The 12,131-nt window shown below is 37.4% G+C and overlaps 1 protein-coding gene across 2 annotated transcripts in view; it reads right to left on the minus strand.

The window, feature by feature from the left end:
• AGL (amylo-alpha-1,6-glucosidase and 4-alpha-glucanotransferase) overlaps positions 1-12,131 on the minus strand; it is a 79,439-nt gene that overhangs the window by 61,487 nt on the left and 5,821 nt on the right. For both annotated transcript variants that reach the window (XM_019919868.3, XM_073810504.1), the window contains exons 3-5: positions 5,722-5,932; positions 5,241-5,407; positions 3,639-3,842 (exon numbers count right to left, since the gene is read on the minus strand). In XM_019919868.3, the coding sequence (XP_019775427.2) occupies positions 3,639-3,842; positions 5,241-5,407; positions 5,722-5,932 (582 nt within the window). The remainder of the gene's footprint in view (positions 1-3,638; positions 3,843-5,240; positions 5,408-5,721; positions 5,933-12,131) is intronic.

Raw genomic sequence — 12,131 nt, forward strand, 5'->3', positions numbered from 1 at the left:
TCAGAGAGGGAACTCCTAAACTAACCAGTTCAGGTTTATCTTTTTCCATCCTTTTGCTGTCAACCTACCTGTATCTTTGAATTTAAAGTGTGTGGCATGTAGACAGCATATATTTGGATCTTGTTTTATTTATTTTTTTTAATTGACTCTGATAATCTCTGCCTTTCAAGACATTACTTTCAAGATTCCCTAAATCTTTGGCTTTCAAAATTTTTACTATGATGTGTCTGAGGGTAGCTCTCTTTTGTTTATGTTATCTGGAGGTCCCTGAGTTTTAGGATGTGTCAATTAATGTTGGAGATTGGGAGGTTTTCAGCCATTATTTCTTCAAGTATTTTTTTCCATTCTTTCCTCTCCTTCTGGTGTTTCCATGTCCCACATTTCACTGCATAGCCGCTGTTCACTCAAACATGCTGCTGAACAGCTCTAGTGAAATTTCTCATTTTGGTTATTTACTTTTCAACTCCAGAATTCTCATTTGGCTCTTTTTAAAAATTTCTATCTATTTATGATATTCCCTCTTTGATGGGCTATAATCATAATATCTTCTTTTACTGCTTTAATTTGGTTTCCTTCGATTCTTTAAATACATTTATATACTTGCTTTAAAGTCTATTTCAAGTATGACATCTAGGACTTCTCAAAGGTGATTTCTGTTGCTTGTTATTTTCTTGCGTAAGGGCCACACTTTGCTGTTTCTTTACATGTCTCAATTTTTTGTTGAGTATTGGTGATTTAGATAGTAATGTTGTAGCAATTCTGGATACTGATCCCATCCCCTCCAGGTCTTTCTGGTTGCTGGTTTGTGACTTGTCTGGACTATTTTAGGGAAGTCTATTTCCCCCACAGTGTGCAGACTCTGATGTTGCGACTCAGAGGGTGCAGCCTTGGCCATGGGTAGTCAGCCTGGGGTGATGGTGGTTTTTAGCAGGGCTCTCTTAAGTGTCCTTTTCCCTGAAATCTGTTAAGCTGTCTGCTTCTGTTGGTATCACACTCAGCTATTTCTCTCCTGAGCTGTTACTCAGGCTGACTGTGCTATTATTTTTGATAATATTCTGGAGCATAAATTGCACTGCAATATGATCCAATTAAATTTGGGTCCCTTGCCATGGGTAGTCTTGAGGCCTGTCTTTGAGGCTTGTTCTGACCCCAAGAAGGCTCTTGTTAGCTGTCTCTTTCCCTGGTTCTCTCTGTTAGACCAGTAGCTGGCCTATGGTTTAGCATGTTGCTCTCATGAAGATACCAGCCTCCTTTGGATCGTTTACCACCGAAGTCTCCATTGTTTTCAACAGTGCTCACAGGCTTGAACTTTCCCATGCTATGTACCAAATAAAGTCAGTTCCATTCTTACTCTGTTCTTACTGCACATCTCTTCCCGGGGGCAGAACACCTGTGTCACTGCTCCACCAGTGGTGGCAGGGGTAGGAGCCTCTGGTTTTCTTGGCTTTCCCCTCCAGGTGTGGAACCCCGACCCCACAAGCAAGCTGGAGCAAGGGTCCAGTATTCTTGACCTGCCATGCATGAAGTAGAACTTTCTCTCTCTGAGTGGGGGCTGGGCAGAGGAAGGGAGCCCCAGGCCTCTCATCTGCTCTTGCCTAGAATAGTTTCCATAACATAGTGCTGAAAGGGGGGAATGAGAAACGCTGGAAGCCTGCCTCTTGCAACCACAGCCCTAGACTGGGAGCCAGGGAGAAAGGGAGCCTGGTGTCCTTGGCAGCACCTGCGGAACAGACCTATCATCACTCTGACTGGGGAAGGGTAGGGAGGGAGGAGCAGGTTGTGGTTCAAATGTCACAGACTCTCACTATCCTTTCTGAGGTTTAGTACATATTCTTGCATAAATGTCTCTCCATATGCTGAATGCCCTTAGGACAATTTTCGGAGACTTTAGTTTTTTAAAAATAATTTTCATCAGTTACAGCTGTTTTTCAGGGTAGAGGGTCTGTGAAACCCTTAACAGTGCCATTCTGGAAGCTGACTTTCCCGGGATAGTAACTTTTTAATGAAAACCTACATCATAGAAAGGACATTATGATACTCAACACGTTTCATGCAAGGTGGAAGCAACATTCACTTCTTTTATATTACACAGAATCTCTCAAATGCTTTAGAAAATACAGTCTCTGACAGAGTCTGTGACTGTACTCCAAACCTTATACTCCCTTTTTTCCTTTAGTAACAGAACTCTCAAGGTTCAGCGACAGACATGGCTGACAAACAAAATACTACACTGCAAGCTCCGTTATAGCTAGAGACAAAATCCTATCTGGTGCAATGTGAGCAGAAGGGATATATACACCAGATCATGCCCTTAAAGGACATTACTTCCCTTTCCTCATTGCCACCGGTTGGAGGTGATATAAGGAATTGGAGGGGCCATATTTGATTAAGAGATGGAAGCAAAGTGCTGGAGGCAGCAGGGCAGCATGAGAGAAAGAACTTCGTTCCCTATCATGGGTTGGCTACCACACCAGTCTTGGAATGCCTACTTAATCTTTTATAAGAAATAAGTATAATTTAAATCTTAAGTCACTATATTTTTATCTTTTTGTTACAGCTGCCTAAGCCATATCATAATTCATACGCTGCCATTATGTGGTTTGATAAATTTGATGTGAATAGTATTAAAGATGTCAAAGTAGTTATCAATAACGTCAAATTTTCAAGCGAAGAATACTGAATTCTTAGACATTAGGCAGTTTTCACTGTGGACCCTGATGCTTAGTTTCCAGGTGCATGCAGAAACAACAGATTTTAGAATGTTCCTATTTCTTTGCCTAATTTTGATTGTTTATTATTATCATTAGAGATTATTATCTATATTGATGAACCAAATCTTTGAGCTTTTGAACATCTTCATAGTTCCTATGGTTACTTGGAAAACAATTTTATGACACACACACCAGAGATTTTTGTTATTGTTGTTAAATGTTTTGTACCACCTGGAATTCCTATTGTTTACATATGTAAGTCAGTGGTTTCCTGACTTTTCTACATCATGGCAAACAGAAAAGAGCATCTGCAAGGTACACTGGGTTAAACTGAAAGCTGATCAGGGCCAGAGGCTTCTCCAGACCCAGTTACTCTGATAGCTGATGGAAGTAGTCATTTCCTGAGGATCAGCATCTGGAAACCTCTGATACATTTTTATAGAATTGTATACTGGTAAGAAATCCTGGGAGCCCAAACAGGTTAACTTTAATAATATCTTTTAACATGTAAAAGATATAATTTTCAAATTTAAATTCTAAGAATTTACCAATAATTTTCTCTTCAAATAACACCATTCAGTTTTTTCAAATATATGCTATAGTACCAGAGCTATGGCTATATAGATTCATTAGTTGGTCTGTAAAGTATTAATACTGTAAATTGAAATATGTGGTCTTTTCTATGATCACACTCCTGTTTTTATAATCATCACATGTAAAATACTTATATATTGATTATATCTTCAACTAACACTGTTTTCTTTGAAAGAAAAAAAGTGGTATTGTATAAAGCGATTTTTAAATTGAAGGACACCTAATCATCCCTTGTGTTTTCAAACTTTATGTTATAGAAAACAGCAAGGAATGAAATAATTAGAATATAATATTCTCATTAAAATTAATAGAAGTAGTTAATGAAGCACATACCAGTATGATTGTAGACAACATCAGTAATACAAAGAATATTCCACTCCTTTTTCAATTTTTCCACTAGCTGTCCAACATCAGTCCAGGTGTACTTTTTATTAGGTCTTGAAAAATCAGGATTTAATTCTAACTGATCAGCAAGGGAATAGCATGACCTAGATAGTCCAAGAGTCTGCAGTGGGGTAAAATGAATCATGTTGTAGCCTGCAACACAAGAAAAGAAACAAAGACCACTATAAGAAAAAACATACCTAAAACTAGGCAAAATGTAAGGTTAAACTTCCATAAGTAATTCTAAATGGCAAGGCAACCGTGCTACCAGAGAAGGGGTTAAAGACTTGGGTTTAAATCCTAGCTGTACCACAAGTGACTTCAAGCAAGTCTACTTAAATCTTTCAGGACTATCAGTGTCCTTATATGCAAGACAGGGATAATGAGATGATGTATTTGAAAAAAAAATCACACACAATGCCTAGTTACTATTAGGGGTTCAATTTATATTTCTTGAATTGATATATTTATATGTAGAAAATATATCCTATGCAAGTATATCAGTACATCTTTCACCTAGTTTTTTTTTTTTTTGCGGCATGCTGGCCTCACTGTTGTGGCCTCTCCCGTTGCGGAACACAGGCTCCGGACGTGCAGGCTCAGCGGTCATGGCTCACGGGCCCAGCCGCTACGGGGCACGTGGGATCCTCCCGGACCAGGGCAAGAACCCGTGTTCCCTGCATTGGCAGGCGGACTCTCAACCACTGCGCCACCAGGAAAGCCCTTTCTCCTAGTTTTAATGTTCCATAGTACTTGTATTCTGTTTTAGTTATGTCAGTGAACTTCTCACTTCTTTCTTCACTCTATGTTCAAGTTGAAAGTAGAAAATTAACATTACCCTTTACTTAAGAGTAAAATACATCTTAAGTTTCATTTTACTCTTGGTATGTATGGCAGCACATGACTTCCACATGGAATACCATTAATCAAGGCTTGTTGAATTAAAATTATATATAATGATAATATATTTTATTTATTTATTTTTGGCTGCGTTGGGTCTTCACTGCTGTGCGAGGGCTTTCCCTAGTTGTGGCGAGCAGGGGCTACTCTTCATTGCAGTGCGAGGGATTCTCATTGCGGTGGCTTCTCTTGTTGAGGAGCACAGGCTCTAGGAGCGCAGGCTTCAGTAGTTGTGGCGCACGGGCTTAGTTGCTGCACAGCATGTGGCATCTTCCTGGACCAGGGCTCAAACCCATGTCCCCTGCATTAGCAGGCGGATTCTTAACCACTGCGCCACCAGGGAAGTCCATGATAATATATATTCCAACACATTCTGGTAGCTTACTAATTTTTATATGTCAAAGTAAAGTCTTAGAAACAATAATAATCTTATTTTGTCATAGAGTTCCTTAATTTATTCAGTTGAACCATAAAATTTGCCATTTTTGTAGGCTAAAAATGGTCAAGTAACAACAATTTCATACAGTTCTATTTATGTTACTAAATGTACTAAGGAATGAAATTAAAAGAATTAAAGCCTTTGAAATCTGTATCACAGAAGATAATTACATTTATTTTAAAGAAGAAGAAAAGAAAGAAAGCTGACATTACCTGATTCTTTTGCAACCCTAAGTCTGCTTTCCCATTCATCAAAGGGTCCCATACACTTGGCTAAAAATGTCTGGAGAGTAACACAGTCCAAGGGTAACACATGATTATCAGCACCAACACGTAAAATAGGGTCCACAACTATGTAACCTCCACCACTTTTCTCATTTCTAAGGAAAAAACAAAAACTTCTCAATTAATGATAGGAAAAATAATTCTCATCTAATAGTCTGACTCTCTAATTGGAAAGTAAATTGTCCCATTTAAAAATATATTTCTAGGCACATAAAACCATTTAAAAAGTTGCAATAAAAGCTTACAATTACTTCCTAGAAACCGAAGGATCATATTCTATTTGCATCTCAGGAAAGCCCTGTAAAAATTGCACTGCCATGGTTCATATGGTAACTTTTTACAAGTTAGATAACTTCAAGTTACAGAATAAATTAACTTCTTTTTTTCACATACAGGACGCCTGACTTACCCTTGAAGGAAGTAATACTGAAATGATCCAGCTTGTTGAAGATTAAGTTTACAGTACTTATCAGAATCATCTTCTCTTTCTGTTGGATTTTCCCATTCCAGGGAATGGAATTTTTCTCGATTAAATGCTTCTCCAGGAAATGGGTAATTTGTGTACACAGTAACTGCTTTTCCCTGTAAAGTTGGGCCTAATCGGAACTGTAGTTCAAACCCTAAACAAAAAGCACATTTTAATAAACTCACTGCAGGACTTAAGTTACCACATTAAAAAGATGGTTTATTTAAAGTATTATACAACGATGATTTCTCAACTATGTTTAAAAGAACTTCAAATATTTAATGCTGTTCTGGAACCACTTTGCATTTCAATTTAGCTTAATTTTGTATTTTAACATACAGTATACACCATAGAACTGTCTGCTCTGTACCGTCCCTCTCTTCTTCTCCTGGAAACTGATTCCTAGTCGCATGGCTACTTTGGGATATGTAAGTTCTTACATGATTCCATTTCCCACGATTACCTCCGTTCCACTTCCTGAACTGCTCAGAGGTGGGCATCTAACTAGAGACTTTCGCTGGTATTTTTCAAACTGCAGCAGAGAAAGTGAGTTTCTCTGTGGTATCAGAGTCTGTGATAGTACGTAAAAGTTGGGAGGTATCGTGGAACACTATCTTACCAGATAGAGCAAGCCAGTCTTCCCTGAGAGAAGTCAACCTCTAGAGAGGCAGAATTCAGATTTCTAACAGTTCTAGAGGCATTTGAGCCCCTGATACCAGTTGTCCCTGATGTCTGCTCAACTCCAGAGATGTGGTAATAGAGGGTTAACAAGTGGCTGTGTGGAGCTGAGTGGGACGGGGGTAGGAGTGGTGAGGAGCCCTGATTTGCAGTGTTTGCTGACTTCTGGAGGAAACAAGTCTCACCATGGTCCATCTCAAGCTACCAACATGGCATCACTGAACATGGAACTGGGAAGAGATATGCATGATCAGCTCTTGTGAGACAACGCCAGCAACTCCAGCATGCTACTGCCTCTAAACCTACTGTTCATGGTTTAGTTACTTAAGCCCTTCTTGGAATTCTGAAAGCCAAAACATTCTCACTTTTGCCTTAGTTAGGCTATTTCTTTTAAAATATATCTGAGATTTTCTGTACTGTATTACAAGTATTTTGCCCTAAGAGGAAAAAAAGTTAACACATTACAGTTATAACTTTATTATGAAAGAAAAATTTTTATTGGTTCAAGGCCGACTTTAAACCTTGATTATAATTGTTAGGATGTGAAAATTCTGACTATAGTAAAGTCTATTAGAAATTCAGGCATATATATTTTAAACATGGGTGTAACATTTTAATTAATGATGGGTATTAATAACTGATGAAGGCAGGGAAATTTAGTTCTGCTAAATTATAATCTTTAAGCTTAAGGAACTTTTTGAGAAGAAAGAAGTATAGTAATATTTATACTTTTGATACTTATTAAACATCCAACAAAGTAATAAAAATGACGTACTGAGCGCATATGATGTAATAAGGGACAAAAAAGACAATGATCTCTGCCCTTGTGAAGCTTGAGTTCTAATGGGGGAAGGCAGCCATTAAACAATGGACATGACAAATAAATAAGAAAAAGTAGTATGGCAGAAAGGGATAAATGCTAAGGGACAAAAATCAGAGCAGTTTAAGAAAAAGGAGGGAAAGGAGTGATGGTGAGAAGACAGTAGCAGCTTTAAATAGGATGGTTATTGAGAAGTTGAAGGGCGTGAGAGAAGTGAGAGAGTTAGCCTTATGGCTCACCATGGCCATGGAGAGAAAGTGCTGACCAAGCAGAGGAGACAGAGAGCACAAAGGACCTAGGATGGAAGCATGCCTGGTGGTTCCAGAAATAACAAGAAGGTCAGCATGGCTACACTGGAATAAGCTGTGGGAGTAATAGTAGGATATAAGGAAAGAAAGGTAACAGGGGAGCCAGATCATGCAGTCTTAAAGGTCATTGTAAGTATTTTGGCTTCTGCACTGACTGAAATGAGCCAGTGAACATTTTTAAGCAGGAGTGACATGACGTATCTTGTGTGTTAAAAATATCCTTCTGAAGATGTCTGCTTCTGATCATAATGGAGTAACTGGTACTGGACTTGCCCTCTGATGAAAAACTAAAAGAACTACATTAACAACTGTTCTCAAAAACAGGTAGAGAGAACTGTGATGCCTGAGAGAAGAATGATTTCTATGAACCTTCTAGTTATCAGACTAGGGGACCTTTTTGGACTGTGACACTGGGAGCAGGAATAGTAATCTCACTGAGTTGAGGAGACAGAGATTAGAGTTTCGGAGAGTGAAGAGACTGCAATTTTCAGGGCAGAGTATGACAAGAAGGGAGCTATGCAGAGACGGAGCTCCAGGAATTTACCTAGAGTCATCTTGAGTCTGCCTGAATACTAAACTGTACATGAGTAGGGTTTGACTACATAAGGCTGGGAAAAGAACAACTAGTGGGAGCTGTAAATTGAACAATTCTCAGAGCTCACTCAGGCCTGGGATACATTACAATTTTTAAGCAGCCAGAGTTAAGAGACCTTGCTGAACACCTGTTGTATTCAAGAGAGTCATGTCTTAAGTAATAGGGTTAAAGTAGCCCTAGAGTAAAAATTACTATAAACCTATCCTATCAAAGCTTAAACACAAGCCTCAAAAGGATTAAGCTGATCCACAGATAATGTAAATGACTTCTAAAATAAAAACTTATCACTCCTTTAAAGCAAGACAACAAAATCCAGAGATAAAAACAGAACATTCACAATGTCCAGCATCCAAGAAAAAACTGCTAAACAGAAAGAGGAGGTGAGGGAGTTGACCACACAGATATCTGGAATAGGGCACTCCGCACAGAGGAAACAGAGACCTAAAGGACTGAGACTTCTGCTTCTGGCAAAGATGGAATAACAGGGATTGGATTTACCCCGCTCCCTGAAACTTAAAAGAAAGAAACCACCACCAAAAACAGAAAAACCAGACAAAGTATATGAAACAATGATTTTTCAAGACCCTGACATCAGGCAACAAAAGTCAGTGATCCCTGAGAGATGGAAAGTAAACAAGATGAGCCCTACAATTGCCCCTGCCTACTTACTAACTTGAAAGAGTTTCCAGGTTGGGGCACAGGGAGAAGGAACCCAGGCAGACCTCAACTGACTTCCTGTGTTGAGGAGACGGAACTAAGAATCTGTGGAGATGAAGGCAGCTAGAGTTTTCAGATGAGAGTTGTGGATAAGGAGGAGAAAGCTGCACAGAGAACTCCAGAGATCTGCCAAAGGTCTCCCTTGAGTATTCAGAAGAGTACGGATCAGTGCACGTCTCTGAGAAAAACACCTGAGACCAGGAACAGTGCTTGTTCTCACCAGCTAGACTGGGAGAACTCATAATTCATGAGGCACTGGGTAGAAAGTTCAGAAGGATCTTGCTTCAGTAGTGGGGAATAATGAGCCTTAGAAAGGGCATAGTTCTAGACTGGCTTAACAAATCATAAAAGTAAAACTCAAAAGACTATAATATTTCCAAGTAACTTCATTCCAGAGCAAAGACCAAGAACATTTATAAGAATCCAAAAATACTCAGCACCCAACAAGGTAAAATTAATAATGTCTGGCATCCAAACAAAGATTATGAGACATATGAAGAGGGAGGAAAACAAAACCCATAACAAGGAGAATAATCAATCCATGAAAACGGACCCAGGAGTGACACAGATGTTCAACTAGTAAACAAGGTAGGATTTCAGTTATCATAACTGCATTCCATATGTTCAAAAATTTAGGTCAAGACATGGAAAATATTGAAACAAAAGAAAAAGATCCAAATCAAACTTTTAGAGATTAAAACTACAATGTCTGAGATGACAAATACAGACAATGGATTTAATGGATGGTGAGACGTGTCAGAAAAAAAGATAAGCGAATTTCAAGACACAGGAATAGAAACTATGCAAAAAGAAATGAAGAGAGAAAAAAGAATCTAAAAATTTGAAAGAGCATCAGACAATTCAAATGGCTTAACATAAAGAGTCCTCAAAGGAGAGAAGAAGGGAGATGTAAATTATTTGAAGAAATAATGGGTAAAAAATTCTCAAATTTGGTGAAAACAACAAACTTACAGATCCAAGAAGTTCAACAAATCCCCCACACAAGAAATATGAAGAAAATTACACCAAAGAACATCAAAATCAAATTGCTCAAAACCAGTGAAAATGAGAATATCTTATAAGCAGCCACAGAGGAAAAAAGACACAAGTATGTACAGAGGAACAAGGATAAGGATGACAGCAGATTTCTCATGGGAAACAATGCAAGCAAGAAGACAGTGGAGCAACATCTTTTTTTTTTAACATCTTTATTGGAGTATAATTGCTTTACAATGGTGTGTTAGTTTCTGCTTTATAACAAAGTGATCAGTTATACATATACACATATCCCCATATCTCTTCCCTCTTGCATCTCCCTCCCTCTCACCCTCCCTATCCCACCCCTCTAAGTGGTCACAAAGCACAGTGCTATGCGGCTGCTTCCCACTAGCTATCTATTTTACATTTGGTAGCGTATATATGTCCATGCCACTCTCTCACTTTGTCCCAGCTTACCCTTCCCCCCCCCCCATATCCTCAATTCCATTCTCTAGTAGGTCTGCGTCTTTATTCCCATCTTGCCCCTAGGTTCTTCATGACCTTTTTTTTTTTTTTTTAGATTCCATATATATGTGTTAGCATACGGTATTTGTTTTTCTCTTTCTGACTTACTTCACTCTGTATGACAGATTCTAGGTCCATCCACCTCACTACAAATAACTCAATTTTGTTTCTTTTTATGGCTGAGTAATATTCCATTGTATATATGTGCCACATCTTCTTTATCCATTCATCTGTTGATGGACACTTAGGTTGTGGAGCAACATCTTTAAAAGTACTGAAAGATTAAAACTGTCAGCCTAGAATTCTATACCTGTTGAAAATATCTTTCAAAAACAAAGGTGATAAGAGCCAGGTTTTTCACTGTCAGAGAAAGATGTTACCAATAAGCAAGGGAGACAGCTACAATGAACCCTGCTGTGGTGATATGAATCAGAAATATGAGTGTGAACTGCTATTTATTTATATATAAAGAATGTCAGTTTGGTTCAAGGCAAATCCTGAAATAGAGAACACATAGATATATTTCAGTCATGTCTAAACTTGCTCTTTGATAGAAGTAAATCTCTCACAGTGATGTTTGACAGGTGGTAAATTCTACACCACAATATTAAACATTGGGTAAGATATTCTTTGTGAAGAAAAGATATCAGTATAAGACATTAAGAGAATGCTGGACTCTTCCAATTTATGCTAATCCAATTAAATACTTCTGTATTTGCCTAGAGAAGTATGAATGCTGTTTTATATACTGCAATACATATAACATGAGGGAATGGAAATTCTAGGCATTCCTGGAAAAAATTATAATTTAGTGATAAGTCCTGCTAACCATATTCCTGGATTGGACCAAAATATGGATATAAATTTAGTCACAGTAAATGGATTTAGCAAGCAAGAAACAAATTATTCAAATGTAGTTATTAAGTAACTTTGCAAAAATTGAGGGACTCATTTTTACTTCTTACTTTTACTATACAGTGAAACTAATAATTTCTTTTCCAAGTAGCTACATGCACAAATTTTTCTATAAAGCAATTTGGCATAAACATACTAAGAATATTAATAAAGTTTAGATTTTTGGCTCAATAATTTCATAAAGACATTTATTTTCTGAGGAATTAACCGGTGATATAAATATAGATTATATATAAGGATGTTCATCACAGTTTATTATAATTAAATAAACTCACAACAAACTAAATATCTAATGATTGGAAATGATTAAATTATGGTACAAATTATGGTATTCTGTAAGCAGGAATAGTATAAAGCCACCATAAATCATATTATCAAGGGATATTTAATAACATGATTACTTTTACTGTTTTCTTATATTTTATGCATCTATATAGATCCTTTCAAATCCTTTCTGGAAAAAAGTATGACTGAAATGTGGCAGTAAGCAGGGAGGTGGAATTCACATACCATGACACTGTAAGCAGGTATCAAAATTGTTTAGATAGTATAAACCCAATTTTGTTTTGAAACAAAAAGCATAAATAAAAGACTTTTTATACCTTTTTATAATTTATAAAAAGGTATAAAATTGGGAAACATTTTTATATTAGAGCTATAATTATGAAGAGATAGATTGAGAAGTAATTGCCCAAAGAATTAAAATGTGACGTTTTAATACTTAAGTGACTGTGAGAACCATACTTATATTTGCAAGAATGATTAAATTTATTACAGAAGTAATGGTGTCATTTTTAACAGTACAAATATCAGAGAT

This window comes from Tursiops truncatus, chromosome 1 (assembly GCF_011762595.2).
Source record: "Tursiops truncatus isolate mTurTru1 chromosome 1, mTurTru1.mat.Y, whole genome shotgun sequence".
Classification (NCBI taxonomy): domain Eukaryota; kingdom Metazoa; phylum Chordata; class Mammalia; order Artiodactyla; family Delphinidae; genus Tursiops; species Tursiops truncatus.